Genomic DNA, 22,103 nt, shown 5'->3' with positions numbered 1-22,103 from the left:
TCTTCTATTGGTTGAACAAAGTGATAGCCCCACCCCAAAATGTATTTTTAAATAATAATTCCTCTGTGACTGCATTGTTATCCTTAATCATTTGTCCTAATAGTTATACCATTTCTTGTCACGTCTTAACAAATTTTGCTTGCAAATAAGGTTATAAAATCAGTGTCTGCCAAAATCTAAAGACCGAAAACCATTCATCTTAAAATCATCCTTAACAAAAATAGTGATGTCTTTCTCATTTATTGAACACCTTGATGCCTTTTTGATTGGTTGCTATGATTAAAATTAAACATGAATCCATTGCCCTGATCATAACTCAGAGTGTCCATTTGCAATGCCTAATTCAATCCGAATACATTGTCATTTCATCTATAGATGTTCAGTAGCCAGTAATAACTCTAATAGCTGATTGCTTGACCAGTCATGCATTGAACCATCGTAGATTTCAACCATTTACCTTTATACTCAGTATCTCCTTTTTTTCTCCAGATGGGAAAGACTGAAATATTTACAGAAAAATAGAGCTGTACTGGACAGTTTATGCATGAAATTACATTATGCAAATGGACCTCCCTACTGTTTACATAGCACCCTGGAGTTAGCGCAGTGTGGGCTAATTCTAGTGTGTTTACTTAATGTAAACAGGCAATATAATTGTTCTCCGAGGAGTTAGCTTGGAATTGCACTTAGAATGGAATATCACGTCTGCATCTCGTTTTCTGAAAGACTAAAAGGTGTTGAGACACTTTATTGGCATTTTTGGCAGTGTGTTGAAGCTTTATGTTGATTATGTTCTTCTGTATGACATAGCTAATGTGATATAGAGTTAAATCACTATCAATTTCCAGTTGCTTGACACAGATACAACTAGGCCATCTGTGGTCTTGGAGTTTTAATTACAAAACTGAATTATAAAGTATAGTGTATCTAAAGGACATCAGAACGACAATTATGAGCATCTCAAGATGTACAATGGAGACATCTTTGAAGTACGGGATTAAAAATCTAATTTAAACCGTGGGACAGAAAGTTTTAGGATTTTGAAAAATGTAAAACAAAGAAACATTATGATGTAAATGAATAAGAAATAATTAAGATTCTGCATTATTTCTAGGTCACATATCAGATAGAGGCAGACCGATATATCGGTTTTACCGATTAATTGGTGCAGATAGTTGCTTTTAGGAACTGTCGGCAAAAAACGATATTGGTGATAGTTGCCAATAGTTTTAATCTTGTGAATGTACACAATAAAAAGCTTAATTTGATAAATACTTACATATAGAGGATTGTAACAGAGCCAAGTCTCTGTCTTTTTAAAATAAGTAAGTTTGTTCCAGGCTTGTTTATAATTAAAAGTCCCACATCATGCACCAAATCTTAATTTTTCTTCTGGTTATTATTGGGATATTGGTTGTACAATAAACTGCTGGGTTTTAATTAATTTTGTACTCTTTTTGTAGCCTCAATGTCTGTGTTCTCTTCATAGTAAGGAAAGACTTAACATTCTATAAATTCTATAAATCAATTAAAAAAACTATTGGCCAATAAATTGGTTATCTGCCTTTTCCATCACCTTTAGTTATCGATATTGGCAAAATCCACTATCAGTCAACCTCTATTATCAAATAAACATATTTTTGGCATTGACCATGTTAACTCCTTTACACAAATTGTCAGATTTCCTTGCTTCCATTGAAGCACACAAGCTTCCATTGAATGTGAAAATAGATAACATGGATTATTAGATTTTACACAAACTTGTAAAATCCATGCCAATTTTTGCCAATTTTGTGTCTTGAGAAGAAGACGGGCAAGATGGCACCAGTGGATTTGTCGGCATGCCGTCGCCCGCTTCATCTACTGGTGATTGTTTTACCCATTTTTGTACCTGCTGGTTCTATTCCTCAGTTCGAAGTGTTTAATCACTTTACGTTTATGATCGTGAATTTCTTCTGGATATTCAAGCCTCTGTCGCGGACGCTTGCAGTCGCCACAATGGAGGGCAAAAGTTTCCTCACCCTCCATTCCTTATACTGATACCAGCAGACATTTGTCTATCGGATGCTATCACTCCAGGAAGAAACATCACAAGAAACGGGGCAAGTGTGGTGTTGTTTTGGTGCGTTTGAGGAGATCTCTCTGCGCCTCTGCTGTATCCACTACCGTGGCGCTACCCAATCTCCGTCCTCGAAATGACTGGTTTTATTCATCGAAATTCTTAGAACCAAGGAGTTCCTGTCTTATTCCAGTTATTGGAGTCAACGACCAAGCATGTGTCAACAAGAACGCATGTCCGCAGGAGAGGAGTTAATCCTTGTAATCTCCAGGTTTTAGATTATGTTCCAGTACGGGGCAATAAACTTTTTTCTTCGACATTGAAGATGTAAGGTCCATCTCTAGTACGACTTTTATAATTAATGACTTAGTTTCATCTAAAAAATGTGACTATTCATTTCTGATTGAAACTTGGCTCAATGATGGTGATTTGAGCCCCCTCTCAGAAGCCTCTCCTGGTGACTGTAATTTTGTGAGTTCCCCAAGGGCTGTGGGTCGGTGTGGAGGTGTAGCTACTATTTTTAAAAACTGTTTCAAATGCCGATTATTGCCAGTAGAAAATTACTCCAGCTATGAGGTACAGCTGCTTAAATTAGATTTGCTTAACCCTGTTCTTTGTGCACTTATTTGTAGACCGCCCAATTAAAATAAAGTATTTAATTCATGAATTTTCTGATTTTTTTATCATCTCGTGTTCCTAATTTTGATAGTATTATAATTCTTGGTGATTTTAACATTCATGTCTGTTGTCCTAATAAGCCACTAATTAAGGATTTTTTTAATTACTATTCTCTCAGGCTCTGCGAATATGTTGCAGCAGCCAGGCCGTCATTATCAACTTTTAAATTCTTCCACGGCTATACAGTTTTCCGATGTTTACAAATCTTCTTCTGTTTTTAGTTTTATTGAGTCCCCTCCTCCTGGCTTTGGCACAGAGGAGCTGGTCTCTTATTTTAATGATACACGCAGCAATATTGTCGACTCAGTTGCTCCTTTTAAAACTTGCATTCTGACAACAAGAGCTCAACCTTGGTTAAACGACAACACTTGTGCACTCAGGAAGGAATATAGGAGAGCAGAGAGAAAATGGAAAAAAGATAAGCTCCAGGTTTCTTATTAGATCCTTGGGGACTGACTGACTGACTAATTATCAGCGGTCTGTCAAGGAATCAAGGGCAAAATATTTCTCAGACATTATCTCTAGAAACACTCATAGTCCAAAAGTTCTGTTTAGAATAATAAATTCAGTGCTCAACCCCATTTCTGCTACTTTTTCAGATGCAACTTCTGAGGCATGTGAATTTATTCATGTTGTTCCCCCTCACTTTCTTACTAAGGTATTAGATGTTTTGGGACCCAGTCTCTTATCTGTGATAAATAGCAGTCTTATAATTGGTACAGTGCTAACTTGTTTTAAATAGGCAGTGGTGCAGCCTATTTTAAAGAAGCCCACCCTTGGGGGCCTGGGTAGCTCAGTGGTAAAAGACATTGGCTACCACCCCTGGAGTTCGCTAGTTCAAATCCCAGGGCGTGCTGAGTGACTCCAGCCAGGTCTCCTAAGCAACCAAATTGGCCCGGTTGCTTGGGAGGGTAAAGTCACATTGGGTAACCTCCTCGTGGTCACTATAATGTGGTTCGTTCTCAGTGGGGCACGTGGTGAGTTGAGCGTGGATGCCGCGGTGGATGAAAAAAAAAAGAAGCCCACCCTTGATTAGTCTGTCTTAAATAACTATCAGCCTTTTTCTTCCCTTTTTGTCTAAAGTCTTGGAAAAAGCTGTTTTTTAACAACTGTCCACTTTTTTAAATGAAAATAGCATTGGAGATGAATTTTAGTCAGGGTTTAGAGTTAAACATAGTACAGAATCTGCTCATCTTAAAGTTTCAAATTATCTGTTCATGTCTGATGATTCAAGGGATTGTGCTATATTAGTTCTGCTTGATCTCAGTGCAGCATTTGACACCATCGATCACATAATTCTGTTGGAGCGTCTAAATCAATGTGTTGGGATCCAGGGCATGGCCATAGAATGGTTCTCTTCATATCTCAAAGAGAGATAATTTTCTGTGGAAATTGGGTCTAACTGTTCTACCACTGCTTCCATTACTTGTGGGGTACCTTAGGGTTCTATTTTAGGCCCTGTTCTTTTCTCTCTATATATGCTCCCTTTGGGTTTGATATTTCATAAGCACAATGTCTCATACCACTGTCATGCTGATGATACCCAGTTGTATCTTCCTCTAAAATCCAATGACAATTCTTCTTTGTTATCTCTATTCGAGTGTTTAAATGATATCAAAAGTTGGATGGATGTGAACTTTCTCCAGCTTAATCACTGAAAGACAGAAGTCTTAGTCTTTGGCCTAAGTCTTTCAGACTACTGAATTTGTCACAAAAAATGCTTTGAAATTTGATAGACAAATAAATTCAGTTGTAAAAGGCAGTTTCTTCCAACTCAGGTCCATTGCAAAATTGCAATCATTTCTGTCATTTGAGGATCTGGAGCGTGTTTTTATCTCTTCTAGACTTGATTATTGTAACTCATTGTACATGGGGGCTTCTCAATCATCTACTGTATATCAGTGGTTTCCACTGGAAGCCAATGCAGAGAAGCCATTACAGGTGATATCCTGTCTCTTTTTTTGGTACCAGTCAAGAGCCTTCAGCATTTTTGACTGCCTGAAAACGTGATATAGATCAGTTGTTTGGATATCTCCCTAATCAAACACACCTGATTCAACTCATGAGCTCGATAGTGGAGACTCCAAGACCTGAACTGGGTGAGTCAGAAAAGGGAGATATACAAAATGTGCAGTGTTGGGGGGGGTTGGCTCCAGGAACAGGGTTGGAACCACTGATCTATATCACCCCCACCCCAACACTGCACATTTTGTATATCTCCCTTTTCTGACACAGTCCAAAATGCTGAAGGCTCTTGACTGGTACCAATTAAAGAGACAGGATATCACCTGATTGCAATATCACCTGTAATGGCTTCTCTGCACTGGCTTCCAGTTAAATACAGTATCGAGTTCAAGACATTATTATTTGTTTTTAAGAGGCTCCATGGACTGTCTCCTTCATATGTTTCTGAACTTTTAACCATCTGTCAGCCCTCTAGGGCTCTAAGGTCATCAAATGATATGCGCCGCCTGGTTATTCCTCTGACTCGTTTAAAATGTAAGGGTGATTGTGCATTCTCGGTCGCTGGCCCATGACTGTGGAATTCATTACCTCTCCATATTAGGACATCTCCCAATCTTAACATTTTAAAATCTAGGCTCAAAATTTATCATCTCTCCTTTGCTTATGGAATACTATAAATTCAGCAATTTTGAAGTTGCTGTAATTTGTCATTAATGTATTTTATTATTTTATTGTAAAGCACTTTGGGTAACACGTGTTGCTTTTAAATGTGCAATAGAAATAAATGTGTCAATGTCAATGCCACTTTTAGGGCATGACCTCTCATTAAATAAAATACTAAGTCATTCTTAAATTTGTGTTTATTTTTCAATAAAAAATTTTACTCCAGTTGTAATGCTGATAATATAATTTTTATTTATTTATTTATTTGTTTATTTTTTAATTATACAATTTTGGAATATAATAGATGTACCCCATTATATCTATAACAAAAAAACCTGCTTAATTATTTGAGCTCCACAGATTATCATTTTATCAACACATTTCCAATCTTTCAATAGATGTTTCCAGATTAAACTAGATGTTTCGTTTTTGTTTACCTATCAGTTTTACCATGCATGCAGCACGGCATTCACACAAGACAAAATAACAAACCATACTGCTGCCTATTCCTCAAGAGCATCCATGCATGTCAGCTGGGTCCATGTCTGTGATACTCAGATCACCACCATCTGATCAGCCCTGCCCCCAACCACCCTACTAACCAATCGCGTTCCACTGAAAATAGCTCTCGCCCAATGGCAACCAATGAGGTTATAATGGGTTCTGTCACAGAGCTGCATGCAGAGGCCTGTGTATTGACTGTAGGAGATACGAGGGAAGATGGCAGTGAAAGGGAAGGGAGGAGAGGAATTCTAGCTTACTACGAACTGGATCCATCAAGCCTGGCCTTCCTACAGCAACTGAGCCTGTGTGTGTGTGGCTGAAGATTTGTGCTGGATGGTTCAGATGAGGAATAATGGCCTTGCAGATCCTCTCTGCAGGCATTTGTAAGTGATGTTTCTGTGATACCTGCTGTGACTGTGCAGTTTGTTGTGCCTTGTACTCAGTTTAATGCAGCAGCATATCTGGGGACTGCGTTTGGATTTCTGCTGCTCTGTGTGGCTTGATTAACATTTCAAATACAGCTCATCGTTGATTACACATGATGATGCCCTATTTTAAAGTAGACTGCGTGCACGCTTGCTATTTTGGTGTGTTTGGATTTGGATGTGAAATGTGTTTTTGTGTATTGTGGTGGTTGTTTACAAGGTTTTATTGTGCTTAAAAGGTACTTGAGCTTAAAAACATTGTTTTGCTCTTGTGCTTTATATTTATAATTGCTCTTTTGGCACTAAACAGTGTTTTATCTTATATCAGCTATATTATGTTCAGCCTGGTGTTAGTAGCTAGTGAGAGTGGACTGGTTTTTGGTTCCCTGAGCAATAGGTGTCCTTGCTGGTTTGCATGTTTTCATTGGCTCAGACCTCAAATGCCTGTAGGATATAGTACAGTTAAAGGCCATTAGAGTAATTTGACTATATAATTTACCCTCTCTTGTTCAGTTAGCCAATGCCACATGTTTTGAGTAATGCAATACAATCTTACGGTATTGTTACTTTACAAAATGAAACAGAAGTTAAATGTAGGTTCTTAAATGGTTTGACAAGCACAGTTTTCTTATGTTAACGAAACAGGAAGTTGGGGAAGAACTTACCAAATAGCTTGTCCTTTTTTAAAAAATTTTTATGGCTGATTTTGGTGGAATGGCTTTTTTTTTATGTCACAGCCTGGCAAAACATCAGTTGACAATTTGTACCATGGATGAAAGCAATAAAGAGACTCTCAAAATAAATAAATTCCAGCCAATTCTTTTGCAAGCAGTTGATGATTGGGAACAGTTTTAGGGAGTAGTGACACTACTAACTTTACATTTTTCAGTAGCGTGACAGTAGCTTAGTTATATTTACAGTGGTGTAGCTTTTCCAGTAACCAGCTACATTTTGCAACGAGCAGTGTGTATTGTCACAAAACAATACATTTGTCACATTTTATTGTGAACGCATCAATGGAGCTGAGGAAGTAATGAAACACTCTCTTTAAAGGCCTTTTTACACCAAATCCATTTTTTCAGTGTGATTGTTCGTTCCGAACAAGCTTTGGACAATGGATTCCCATGGCACTATTTGACACATTGGGTCCGACAAATCGTCTGCCGACAACCTGAAGGCATTTTTTACGGAGGTCTGTCTGATTTTTTTTATTCTTCTTCGGACTGCAATGAAAACTGACTGGCCAATGAGATACAAGCTTTTGTAATTGTTCCAGAGTCACTGCAGCTGCTCAATCCAGCACGTTGGTGGCGCTAATCAACTGGCAAACACAGGCATTGGACATGCATCTGATACACCCCCCCAAAATTGTATAGTTAAAACTATATAGTTCCAGTTCATCAACTCTTGGTACTGCAAACATAAACCTGGGCTGTGTTTCCCAAAAGCATTGCAAGCTCAAGTTGATCACTGGCACCAATCCACTTAGGCTTACAATGCCTTTGGAAAACGCAGCCCAGGTCTGTTTTTGAAAGTCTGCTTATACATTGGCGGCCAAAAGTTTGGAGTAATTCACAGATTTTGCTCTTATGGAAAGAAATTGGTACTTTTATTCACCAAAGTGGCATTCAACTAATCACAGTTTATAGTCAGGAAATTAATAACGTGAAAAATTACTATTACAATTTGAAAAAAATGTTAAGAACTTCTTAAACTGCTTCAAAGAGTTCTCATCAAAAAATCCTCCACGTGCAGCAATGACAGCTTTGTAGATCCTTGGCATTCTAGCTGTCAGTTTATTGAGATACTCAGGTGACATTTCACCCCACACTTCCTGTAGCACTTGCCATATATGTGGCTGTCTTGTCGGGCACTTCTCACACACCTTACAGTCAGCTGATCCCACAAAAGCTTAATGGGGTTAAGATCCATAACACTCTTTTCCAATGATCTGTTGTCCAATGTCTGTGTTTCTTTGCCAACTCTAACAAAAGTGTTTCAAAAGTGGCTTTTTCTTTGCAATTCTTCCCATAAGGCCTGCACCCCTGAGTCTTCTCTTTACTGTTGTACATGGAACTGGTGTTGAGTGGGTAGAATTCAATGAAGCTGTCAGCTGAGGACATGTGAGGCGTCTATTTCTCAATCAAGAGACTCTGATGTACTTATCCTCTTGTTTAGTTGTACATCTGGCCACATCTCTTTCTGTCCTTGTTAGAGCCAGTTGTCCTTTGTCTTTGAAGACTGTAGTGTACACCTTTGTATGAAATCTTCAGTTTTTTGGCAATTTCAAGCATTGTATAGCCTTCAATCCTCAAAACAGTGATTGACTGACGAGTTTCTAGCGAAAGCTGTTTCTTTTTTTGCCATTTTTGACCTAATATTGACCTTAAGACATGCCAATCTATTGCATACTGTGGCAATCAAAAACAAACACAAAGACAATGTTAAGCTTCATTTAACGAAACAAATAGCTTGCAACTGTGTTTGATATAATGGCAAGTGATTTTCTAGTACCAAATTAGCAATTTAGCATGATTACTCAAGGATAAGGTGTTGGAGTGATGGCTGCTGGAAATGGGGCCTGTCTAGATTTGATCAAAAATTACTTTTTTCAAAGAATGATGGTGCTGTTTTTTACATCAGTAATGTCCTGACTATACTTTGTGATCAGTCGAATGCCACTTTGGTGAATTAAAATACCAATTTCCTTCCGAAACAGCAAAATCTGTACATTATTCCAAACTTTTGGCCGCCGGTGTATGTGCTTGTATTATAAATGTCCATAAACATAAAGACTCAGGAGTGTATTCCTGTGCTCTTTTACTCACTCACAAAAACACTAAATTGAAAGCAAATATGCAGTTGACAAATAATAGCCTACAGAAGCTGTAAACACATTCTTTTTATGATATTTATTTTATCTGTTGATACCTCAAATTTTATATTATATCTGGTGTTGTCCTAATGTACATATTTAATATGTATATCACTGTGCCTGTTATCCTGTCATTAAAAAACAGCAACGAGGTTCGGCAGTTCATTTGGACTAAGCTAGTGGTAAAATATCCCATAAAAAGACGGACAGTACATGCAATATTTTACGTGTGTAGAGAAATAGAAATAGCTGAACCTCTCTGCTATTTTTATTGCAAGTATAATCAAGGCCGCTGATAAGGGGGGACAACTGAACCTTTTGTCCCAGGCTTGGGAGGGGGGAGGGAAGGGGTAGACTGGAGGGAGGTTCTATGTTGTAGAGTGCATCTAAACGTGTTCAGCGGGAGACATGGATATAAACACGGAGACAGCATGCAAGCCGTTTGATGGAAGAACTGTCCGCAACAACAATGTGAGCCTGTGTTTTGTTTTATATTATTTTTAATATTATACATCATATTTTAAACTGTACCTGTTATTTTTAAAAGAATGGCTTGACTGTAGTTTAATTACTTTAAGTTATGTAGCTTGTAGCTTGGAAAGCTACAGTTTTATAGGAGCTTCCCCAACACTGGTTGTGAAAGGAAATAAGGTATGAGCATTATTGTATAAGCTTAATTGTTGGAGTGATAATAAAACTCCTATAAAACTGTAGCTTTCCAAGCTACAAGCTACAAGCTACATAACTTAAAGCACCTGTATTTTTAAATCAGACTTTATCTTGGCACCTGTTCTTCAAAGTAGATCTTTGGAGACACTCCATCTCCCTTTCGACAGTGTCAACGTCTTGGCTAATCTTGAGATGCCCTAGAGAGCAAATCAGTTCAAAACACAGTGAATCATCTGCACATACTGTTGCCTGTTATAAGTGTGAAGGTGCATGTAAGGATGCATCTCATTATAGCTGGTCATGACTTAATGGAACACCCTCCAGGCAGGAAGTAGATGTATCCACTATTATATTTCAGAGATTTACTGCTGCATGTGCAATAAAATATTCACCACATCATCAGCAGATGTTTTTGCTCCTGCATTAGAGTTGTGACATAAACATTCCTTTCTTAATAATGAATCAGTTTTTATTTGCTTTTCATGTTCTCAGAGTGAAAGGGGCTAAATGCTCTGGGAAACTGGGGGTTAATGAATTCTCATTTTAGGATATCCCACAACCTCACATGCTCTAAATATTTTATGATGTTTTCAATATGCATCCATCTTTTTAGAGGAAGTGGTACAAAGCGAGGAGACTTGCTGCCAAATCACCTGCACTTCTCGAGTAACATTTTTTAAAAGCTCATTCTTTAAGGTCACTCTTCTTGCTTCATGTTGTTTCTCCTGCACAGAGAACACATGTTGAAAAGCAAATGTTGTGTTTTGGATGCTGGTCTTCAGTATGGGATGCTGGTCTGCTGCTGTCCCTACTAGAATTCTTAACTTGCTTAACCAGGAAGACTTCCTTGTTCAACCAGCTTTTTCTAAAAAGACCATTCTGGTTGGAAAAAAGCATATTTTGCTGGTGAACAAGATGGCTATGCTGGCCCACCGGCTAGAGTAGACCAAGCCCAAACCAGCACTAACCAACATAATCCCGCTTTGACTAGCATGGAAATGCATGCTTGTCTAAGCTGATCTTTTCATCAGCGTGGTCTATGATGTGTTTACTCTCCGACAAGGTTAGTCAGGGGACAATTGTTGTCAGATCATGCCACTGAGCTTTATGTGGAATGAAAGATGGTCTTTTCTGATTGTTATTGATCAGTAGTAGTACAGCTCAAGTAGTAGTAACATGACTCTTCCAAATCATGTTTGCCCCTCTGACCCTCCACTAGTGCCCATGTGATAATACCCAGATGATGTCATCACTGACCTATCAGAGACGGAGTATGACTCTGTACAGCTGTTTGTACTACAAGACAATCGGACAGCATCTCATGAGCACAGCTCAGACAGTGTGTCCCTTTTTGTAGTGTTGTCCAGCTCCATGCAGAGGCAAGCATCACTATTTCTCATACTTAGGGATTTGTTCAAACCTTTAACCCTAAAGGCTAAGGTATGCTTCGTTTTTACGCGTGCCATCATCAGCACAGTCCATGCAAACTGTCAAACCGATTTCTTTAAATAGAAAAAGCACACCTTTCCTCAGTCTTCAACAAGCCTCATGATTTGAGGTGTCATTCATGTCTGTAGCAGTCCCGGTGAACTGTCTGCATACAGCCCATTTTTTTCTAGCCTTACCCTAAGCATACCATAGCCTTAAAGGAATATTCTAGGTTCAATACAAGTTAAGCTCAGTCGACACCATTTGTGGCATAATATTGATTACCACAATTTTTTTTTGACTTGCCCCTCCTTTTCTTTAAAAAAAAAGCACAAATCTGTGTTACAGTGAGGCACTTACAATGGAAGTGAATGGGGGCCAATTTTTTAACGTTAAAATACTCACTGTTTCAGAAGTTAAGCCACAAGAAAAAAACAATATGTGTGTTAACATGATTTTAATGTAGTAAAATCACATACTAACCTTTTCCATATAAAGTTACAGCCAATTTTACAACTTCATTGCAGTGACGATGTAATGTCAACAAACCCTAAAACCCTAAATTGACTGTAAAAATTACAATTTAAACAACTTTACAGCTCAAATAATACATAAGTTTTAACAGAAGAATTAGTGAAAGTGCTTTTATAAAATTTTAAGCTTCACATTACTGCCTTTAAACCCTCCAAAAACTGGCCTCATTTACTTCCATTGCAAGTGCCTCACTGTAACCTCGATTTTTGCTTTTTTAAAGAAAAGGAGGGACGAGTTGAAATTAATTTTTGTGGTAATCAACATTATGCTACAAATGCTGTCGATTGAGCTTAACTTGTATTGAACCCGGAATATTCCTTTAAGTATTGAAATTCGACACAATTCATCCCTCACCGTTTGTGCTACAAACATGAATGATACCTCAAATTACGTGGCTGGTTGAGGAGAGGTATGCTATAAATTTTCTAAGAAATAAAAAGTTATGATTTTTTTCCAGGTTGATGATATAACAGGTAAAAAAAAAAAAACACACACACACATAGACTTGCATTGACGAAAGGCCATATACAGACATGGGCTGTTTTGACTTAAGCCAATGTGCAACCAAGCAGAACACCCTTAACAACCATCAAGCAATGCCCTAGCAACCACCCATATTGCCCTAATATTGTGGCGAGTTTTGCTCGGGCAATCACAGCTCATATTTTCTTTAGAAAATGTAAAAACAAAACTAGTTATCTCTGGTTCTGTAGATTTTACACAATTTCAGTCATGACTGGCTGGATATTTAGTTCATAAGGTTATCCAAAACATGGACTGCATCACTGGAAGAAAAGAGAAAACCAAAGACTTTCATTTAGAAGCCTTTGAGAAACTGGAACAGAATATTCAGTGCCATCAAGAATGCTAAATACTGTTAAAAATGAAACATAAGTTTATTACAGTAACATATTTGAATTATTCATAAACTCTCGTTACAGGTACAATGTAAGTCTCCATACAGCTTTCCCTCTGAGTTACCACTACAGTTACAGCTATGTTTTTGAAATAAGAGTTCTGCTTTTGGAATATGGTGTACTTGACAATTCAGAAAGACTTATTAGTTCCATGTTTTTATTATCTATTCTAGGCAAAAGAAGAGGCTTGTGGGTAGCGTAGTTCAAAATATGGAACACTATGCAGTGCATGCTGACACCTGCTGGGGGGACACCTGTCTGCAGTTGTGTTAAATCTGGAGATTGGCCTCTGAACATCAGACTTTTAAGTATCCGAAGAGCATATTACACTCTTAAATATGAATATGAAATGTTTTTGTGCAAAATGATATCAAATCATTATAAATAGAATGGTATTTAAAAAGACAGACAAAATATGTTCAGTGTTCAAACACCACTGCAGTTTCTGGTTTAATGTAAGTTTTAAAGGAGTGTCCTCTTTCTATAGTCTGTATTTTGGAGGATTTTGGGGTGGAGTTTGGGTAGTTGTGGTTGTGCGCTGTATGTTTGCATGGAAACCCAGTTTGAAAGACCTGCAATTAGCAAAATAAGAGCAGTGCGTCCAAAATTAGGAGCAGCAGCCACATGCCCCTCTCTCTCTCTCTCTCTCTCTCTCTCTCTCTCTCTCTCTCTCTCTCTCTCTCTCTCTTGTCCTATTTTTTTGTCTTTGTACAGAAATTTTGAGTATAAACTTTTGCTCTTTGATGATGCTGTGATTGAGATTTATAGGATTGCCAGGCTCATTAATGATTTAGAGGTTGTAGCTTCCTGGTAATGGAATTTTCTACCGGGTTAGCACTGTGTCCAAAAGTCTCTTTTTAATGTTTCACTGCGTGCTTTTGAGAACAACAGTAAATTTTATGCAGTGTGGACGCTTTGGAGGAAAACACTCGCTCAGCCTACGCTTCGGCTGAATGTAGATGATATGAATGTCACAATATCAGAGAAGTGTTATGAAGAGGCTTCACAGAGAGTTCAGATAGACACGCAGACAATGCAGTTTTTGTTATCTGGAAAACAGATATGTACTCGTGACTCAGCATACAAATTACCCATGAGAGTGGGTAATTGAGAATAAATTATGTGTAGTGGTCGACCGATATGGGTTTTTCTCTGGCCGATGCCAATACAATAGGGATTTTCAGGTCGTAAAAGTCATGTAAATTGAGTTAAATCTCAAAAAGACATTTGAAAGTCATGGAAATTTTTATAGAGAATATTCATTTTTCTAGTTATGCTCTGCTCTTAATATTTATTGCCTGGAAATTGCTCTTTGTAATTGTAATCTCTATAAACTTGTTTTTAATAATCCTTATTTAGTAGTACAAAGAGTTGGAAAATCATGGAAAATTTCACGGAACATCATGAAAATTAATTGGTCCAGAGGTTTAGGAACCCTGTCAGACTGATCTCACAGCAAAATCAGAAGTAACTTTTCGGTCTGTGCTTACAGAAATGCGAAACACTGCCACCAGTGTCCAAAATGGTAAGAGTTGCTGTGGTGTATGGTTAGGTGTGAGCTCCATTTTCTAGGTGAAATGTCCACAGAGGGGCGCCAAAAATTAGTTGTAAAGCGAGTTGTTTTTAGCTGCACAGCAAACCCATTTGAGAAACAAAGAGAGAGTGGTAGACTACAGAAGAGAGAAGATGGCAAATTTACTGTCACTCTCTCAGCAGCTGTATTATAGAAACATTGATCGTATTTGTTATAACTTGTTTTTTAAAGCTAATTCCAGAGTAATATAATGCTATAATGTTATAAATATATATTACATAGTTTAAATTGCAAATATAAAAAGTTTGCTAGATTTACACTGCTGTAATGTTGATAGGTTTTGGAACTTACACAAGGGGGAACCAACACTTCTCTTAACCGGCCAAGTGGGCAAAGTTATTGGCCGATGCTGATAATCTCAAATTGGCCAAGTATCAAACAATTAATCGCCTGGCTGACATATCAGTCTGTAATTAATGATGTGTGTATTGGGAAGAGAGACAGAGAGGAGGCAGTGTGTGTATGTGTGTGTGTGTGTGTGTGTGTGTGTGTGTGTGTGTATGTGTGTGTGTGTGAGAGAGAGAGAGAGAAAGAGAGAAACTAGTTAAAGCATGTCACCATTTAAACCATAACTCTCCAGACTCATCTCTCACCACAAGAGCATCTTTCACACTCCACCTCGCATAAAAAAAACAAAAAAAGGGAGATATAAAACTCCAGGAGGAAGCCAATGGTAACCATCCCCAAAAAAGTTAACAAAAGCTTTTTGAATTGTAATAAGTAGATCTTCAGGAGGATCTAACACTGTAAATATATGCCATAACATTGAGGCTGCCAAGTTATTAACAATTAAACATCTCCCTCTAAAAGATAACTTTGGAAGGATCCACCTCCACTTCTGTAGTCTCCCCGTAACTTTGTCAGCTAGGCCATCCCAATACTTTTTCATATAAGAATCAGTTCCTAAATATATCCCAAGAACTTTAAAACCATCTTTAATCCATGTGCATTGTTGTGGAAGCCAAAGAGGTTCCATACTTCGCCACTCACCTAGCAGCAGGGATGTACACTCATCCCAATTAATTTTAGCAGATGTTGCTTTTTGAAAGATTTTCAAATTAGAAGTCAAAGCAGTCATATCATCAGTGTTTCTAATGAAAACAGTTATATCATCTGCATATGCTGTCAGTTTTACAGGTGGAATTTCTGGAAACCTAGGAACATCAAGTCCATACAATTGTTTCCTTAAAGATAACAGTAAAGGTTCAATAGATATTGAATATAAAAGTCCTGAAAGAGGGCATCCTTTCCTTATGCCTCTCGTTACTGCAAAAGGCCTAGTCAGGCAACCATTAATTCTAAGCATACTAGATGTTTCACTATATAACAGTTTAATACAAGAGACAAATTGTGGACAAAAGCCAAAGGCCTTCAAATTCTTTAGTAAGTATAAATGGTCCACTCTTTCAAAAGCTTTTTCTTGATCTAGAGATAAGAGTCCAATATCAATTTGATGTTTTTTGGCAACTGCAATAATATCTCTTAACAAAAATAGGTTGTCGAAAATTGTCCTTTTGGGGATACCGTATGACTGATCCTCATGAATTATAGTTGCCATACATTTCTTCAACCAATTGGTTATAGCTTTCGACAGTATTTTAATATCAGTACACAATAATGACACAGGACGCCAATTCTATAAGTATCCAAGATCCCCTTTTTTGGGTATTAATGTCAGCAATGCTCTTTGACAACTCAAGGGTAGGATACCTTGGTTAAAGGACATTATACAAATCTTGTCCAAGCACATTCCAAAAGCTTTTGTAAAACTCAGCAGAAAGACCATCCAATCCAGGTGATTTGCCACTGTTCAACCCCTGCACAGCACTTGACAGCTCAGAAAAAGTCAGAAATCTCTCCAGCTCCATCTTCTCTTTCATAGACAAATGTGGAAGATCTAGAAGTTCTTCAACTGCTGCTTCACAATGTTCTGACTGGTAGAGTCTCTTATTAAAAGAAATAGCAGAAACTATAATTTCTCGTTGATTAGTAGTTTCGTTGCCATTAGAAAGTTTCAGTTTATGGAAAAATGTCTGCTCTCTTTACTTTTTCTCTAGTCCAAAAAAGAAGGCAGTTGGAGCATCCATATCGTTGTACTTTATATATCTTGTTAAAGGATACCATCAGGATTAAAAAGGAGAAGAGATATAAAATACAATACTGATGTAATTTATTGTGCATAATAACTCTTTAGGGACTTTTCTTTACTCTTTTTCTGACAGCACTCACAAACTTCTTTAGTCGATAAAGCTTAGGCTGATCCAGTTCTTCTAATGTTGCTTTCTTCATGGCCATTGCAGAAGATTCAATAAAAAGCCTTAATTCAGGAAAGAACATTTCAATCTTTGGCTTTCTCTGATTTTTTGTAGCATTCAAAAAGTCATTTAGTTGTTCCACAGTATAAAAATCGCAAATTTTCCAACAGTACATTCCTGTGAATTAAATTCAGCCAAATCATCAGTAATTAATTCCGAACACTCACTATCTGAATCACTATCAATTGTCTTTTCAGTCAGCAAATCAGTATCAGTGTAAGACATGTTACTACTTGATGTCTCATTCGAGACATCACTGACTTTAGGCCCATCTTGTTCTCTGGGTTGCTCTAACTCACCAACAGCCTCCACACTGTCATTCATTCCACTCTGTCTAGCATCAGACATTTTCACATCTGTCTCAGTGATCTCAACACTACAACCTGGACGCAACTGTTCTCCGACTTTAGTAAGCACAGACTTTTTAGCTTTCGAATCAGCTGTTGCGCTTTCATTAGTCACTTTAGCCGGATCATTATTCCCCGCAACATTCGGATTCTGCTCTGAATTAAATTCAGAAACGATTCCTTGCATTTTGAGTCTCTTTAACCACAGGACAGGCTGTTTTAATGTGACCATGTTTTCCACAGACAAAGCATTTCATAGACTCAGTGCTGATAAAGATCATATAATCTTTACCAAGCACTGTTAATTTAACAGACACTTCAAGCGTTGCGAATTCAGCATGTAATATCATGATAGCCTGACGTCTGAATGACATGACATGTTTCAATTCTGCTGTTTTCAAACCCAGAGGAATCATTTTGATCGGCCCAACCAATTTTCCATAACAAGCTAAAATAGACTTGAGCGCTTTATCAGAGATAAACGGAGGTACATTTGACAACATCACCTTTTTCAAGAGGTTAGATAAGGGTAACACTGGAACAAAAACATCCTGGACAGTCAAACCACACTCCAATAAATGATTAACCATTTCAACTTCTTTCAGGAATACAACCATTGCTTTATTCATTCTAGAAGCAGACATGATGTTTTGTGCACCTATTTCTCTGCTAATAGCAACCAAAACACTCTCAATGAATATTGATTCATCTGCCGGCGTGCACATGAATGCATGCCGAGCAGACAAACTAGAAAAACCATCGGAATTTGAGCCCATTTCTATCAGCTATGCTGACAAAAATCAGCACTCTAACGCCCTATCTTCTGATCCAAAGCAATATTCAGAAGAAATAAACCCAGACAAGAATAAAAAAGTTTGAAACTCACTCAATACCGCCACACACTCTTTCCACTCACACATGCGCACGAGAGAGAGAGAGAGAGAGAGAGAGAGAGAGAGAGAGACATGTGGAATTGAGGATCTATTCAGTGTCACTTAAGAGGGCATCTTCATACACAGCCTGAGGACTCATGGCTTCATGAATAACATTACTGCTGTGTACAGTTTTTCAGCTTTCCTCTTATTTTGTGCCCTTCATTTGTGAAAATATAATTTACAGTCAACACAGACCAATGGAAAACAGAAATAATTCTGCTTGCTTCCTACTTGATGACAGTGAGATGAGGCGCCAGGTTTTAAGGCTTTAGTCAGCTGGATAGATTTGTTGAATACCTCAAATCCATTGAGAATTGATTGATGAGGTCATAGGCCTTGACAGCTGCCTTAAAGGGATAGTTCACCCAAAAATAACAACTGTGTCATAATTCACTCACCCTCATGTCGTTATTCTAAACCTGTTCAACTTTCTATCTTCAGTGGAACACAAAAAGTGACGTTCGGCTGTATGTTAGCCTTAGTAACCATTGCATTTTTCTTCCATACTATGAAAGTAGAGGCTAACGTGCCTAACATCCCATTCTGTGTTCCACAGAAGATAGAAAGTCGGTTAAGAAAAACAACATGAGGGTAAGTAAATGATGACAGCATTTTCATTAAGACTTGCTTGAGTGATACCAATAAATCCCGCCTCTTTTCACACATTTCTCTATCTGCCTGTACCCAGATAGCACACGTACATCACCCAGACGTCTGTTTGATGTTTACCTCTGGAAGATATATTTTTTAGGTTGTTTGCTCATCTGCAATAAGATGTTTCCTCTCAGATGTCAATAAGACATTCAGCAGATATCTCTGAGATGTTTATGATTTAGAATGTATGTAAATCTGATCATTTATCTTTAATAAGTTTATCAGATGTTAATAAGAATGTGATGATTTCCAGATCAAACGCTCTTAAACAGATGTCTCAGAGATGTTCCTGTGCTATCTGGGTACCTGATCCTTCAAAAATTGTGTTGATCATACCTGGTTAATTAAGCTATTTTTTGAACCGAATAGACATGGGAGAAGACATTGAAGCCTTCTGAAAAATTATGTGTATACTCGGTCACAACCAATCCCTCACTGAATAAGCTTTGCCACAGCCATTCCTTTTGTTATAGGTAGACTCTCAAAATGGGCAATATTTAAATCAAATTTGACCTGAAGTGACAGAATATTTAACTCCTGGCAAAGAAGATACATTTTAGTGAAATCATGAATGAAATCATCATGTTTGGTTATTCATGAATTCTCATTTGATATTGGGATACAAATGTCTTTTACACAATAAATAAAAATGCCTTGTGAATTACCACATCATTTACAGCCTTGTTTTTGAAGAGCTTTGGCTGTTGGAGTATGATGTACTTAGTAACTCATCACTCCAGAGACTTGTAGTCTGTATTAGTTTCATTGTGCTTGTGGGTAGCACAGTTTAAAATTTGGCGCAATATACAGAATCTACAACATACAAAATCTAACCACAGTCTTGTCAATTAATAGAGCACATGGTCTTTCATTTATAGGCCTATTTAAATTATTTTTGATTAAATGTTGTGTGAAATAACTTGCTAGTTGAATAGCTACTGTCAGCACTTGCATTTGGCTGCTGCAGTTGAATTTTGAATGAATTCATTATTAGTTAGACTAGAGTATTTTGATATGTCTTTTTATAAACTACCTTCCTCTCACTACTGTTAGAAATGGATAACGCCTCTGCATTGTCAAAAGTTGTTCCTGCTCAGGTACGGTTAAGCCTACCAATGCTATGAAAAAACAAATCACTGTTTTGGCAAATCACATTGTTGCCAATTAGAGTGAACATGTTTAGGCTAAAGCAAGAATAAAAGACATTAAAGATCTAGTATAATCAAGGCATATTTTCAAGGAGTGTACATGCTTTTATTCCACAGTAGAAGTGATACTGGATGCAGTCATGGTCTTCTCTTTTTTTTTTTTTTTTTTATCCCTTCATCAGCTTTGCTCTGTCTCATACTGTTGTCTTTATTCTCTTGACATCAGAGTGGCCACCCCTTCTGCGCTGTCTGTTGACTTTAGGGGAATTATATCCTCTGCCCTCTCTGACTGGACAGAAATGATAGCACAACACAACAAATGACATGCAGCTCAGTCAGGCCAGCGTAATGTATTCCTCCTCCCAGCCCAGCAGCATGCTCAGTGGCAACACAGCTCTTATTGGTTGATGTGACCTCAAGACAATGTTACATACATGCCTGTCATCTGAGAGATGTAAATTATGTGCTGCTGCATGTCGTAATGGAGTTCTGCATTGTAATCAGTTGTGTACATGTAAACTGAATATAAAGCTGCTCTTGTCATACTGGAATGCAGACGAGATGAGATGCAGGGTGGTGTCAGTATTCAACTTGCGACAGGTGGATAAATACATGTCACAGTGTGAGTTTGGAAAGAGAGACATGAAAGATGAACTAAGACTGTTACAATGGATTCGTTTTGAGCAGGGAGGGAAAAGCAACTGTTTAAAATTAAATAAAGAAATATATTATACAGTATATTATATTATTATTACACTATATCCTGTTTTGTGGGCCAAACAAGAAACAATTATCAGTTGTAAATCTGAATATATAGGCCGAGTTATAAATCTGAATGTATAATTGTAAATCCAAACAAACAGTTGTAAATCCAAATATATAATTGTAAATTGGAATATACAGTCATAATTCCTGAACATACTGTATTATTATATTCTGAATATATAGTTTTACATCTGAATACATAAATATACAGTATATCCTGAATATATTGTTATACGTCTGAATATATAGTTGTAAATTGAATGTAGTCATAAATCTAAATACTAATTGTAAATCTCAATATTTAGTTACAAATCCTGACTATACAGTTAATAAATAATAAAATCAAATATATACTTTTAAATCTAAATTTGTAGTTATAAATCCTAAATATATTATTATACGTCTGAATATATAGTTGTAAATCTTAATATATAAATATAAATCCTGAATATATATGTGTTTTTTTAATTTAGTTATTTTATTTTTTATAATAAATATAACTATAAATTTAGTTATTTTCTCCCAATTTGGAATGCCCAATTCCCACTACTTAGTAGGACCTCATGGTGGCGCAGTTACTCACCTCAATCCGGGTGGCGGAGGACAAGTCTCAGTTGCCTCCGCTTCTGAGACCGTCAATCCGCACATCTTATCAAGTGGCTTGCTGTGCATGACACCACGGAGACTCACAGCATGTGGAGGCTCATGCTACTCTCCACGATCCACGCACAACTTACCACGCGCCCCACTGAGAGCGAGAACCACTAATTGCGACCATGAGGAGGTTACCCCATGTGACTCTATCCTCCCTAGCAACCGGGCCAATTTGGTTGCTTAGGAGACCTGGCAGTAGTCATTCAGCACACGCTGGATTCGAACTCACGACTCCAGGGGTGGTAGTCAGAGTCAATACTCGCTGAGCTACCCAGGCCCCCCTATCCTGAATATATTGTTATACTTCTGAATATATAGTTGTAAATCTGAATATATAGATATAAATCATGAATATATTGTTATACATCTGAATATATAGTGGTAAATTGAATGTAGTTATAAATCTCAGTGTATACTTGTAAATCCAAACATATAGTTATAAAGCTGGAATATACAGTTATAAAACCAAATATTTACTTGTAAATCTAAATATTTTGTTATAAATCCTGAATATATTGTTAGAAGTCTGAATACTGTATATAGTTGTAAATCTAAATATATAAATATAAATCCTGTATATATTGTTATTGTTGGGCCTCATGTATTCAGATAGAAGACAAAGGCAGGCCTAACAGTCATATAAACATTCCTCAAGCCCCTCCTTCTAAGTCGTAAATTTTACTGATAAAAATCGCGCCAAAATCAAACAAAGGGAGTCCAAAACAGACTACAGATCCATGAAGCCTTGCCCTCTAAAGGATCAAGCTCTCAACTCCTATTGGATGAGGCACACAACAGAACGTCCCTCAAACATGACATCATCAGGACTTCAAATAATTCTGAAATGCTTCCAAAGTGGCTTCCAGCGACTTCGTTCACCGAATACGGACGTAGCTTTTTGCTGCTCTCCGGTGCAACCTCGTGGCTTAAGGAAGTAATGTCCGACTTGAAACTGTAGCCATACAATCTCCATC

The 22,103-nt window shown here is 37.5% G+C and overlaps 2 protein-coding genes across 7 annotated transcripts in view; one reads left to right on the top strand and one right to left on the bottom strand.

Moving 5' to 3' along the window:
* The window catches only part of LOC127452713 (triple functional domain protein-like), a 226,143-nt gene that overhangs the window by 38,365 nt on the left and 165,675 nt on the right, over positions 1-22,103 (top strand). Inside the window, exon 1 of one of the 6 annotated variants that reach the window (XM_051718339.1) lies at positions 6,116-6,252. The exons of the other annotated variants lie outside the window; for them this stretch is intronic. Coding sequence (XP_051574299.1) covers positions 6,222-6,252 — 31 coding nt within the window. The 5' untranslated portion in view covers positions 6,116-6,221. Of the gene's footprint in view, positions 1-6,115; positions 6,253-22,103 lie in introns of those variants that run through there. 6 annotated transcript variants of the gene reach the window in all.
* Positions 8,299-22,103, bottom strand: part of LOC127452718 (C-C chemokine receptor type 4-like) — a 218,248-nt gene continuing 204,443 nt past the window's right edge. Inside the window, exon 3 of the transcript XR_007899298.1 lies at positions 8,299-8,339. The gene's annotated coding sequence lies outside the window, so the exon portion shown is untranslated. The remainder of the gene's footprint in view (positions 8,340-22,103) is intronic.

Source organism: Myxocyprinus asiaticus, chromosome 15, assembly GCF_019703515.2.
Source record: "Myxocyprinus asiaticus isolate MX2 ecotype Aquarium Trade chromosome 15, UBuf_Myxa_2, whole genome shotgun sequence".
In the NCBI taxonomy this organism is placed as follows: Eukaryota; Metazoa; Chordata; class Actinopteri; order Cypriniformes; family Catostomidae; genus Myxocyprinus; species Myxocyprinus asiaticus.
The sequence above is the reverse complement of the archived record's forward strand: the minus strand, read 5'-3'. Positions and strand labels throughout refer to the sequence as shown.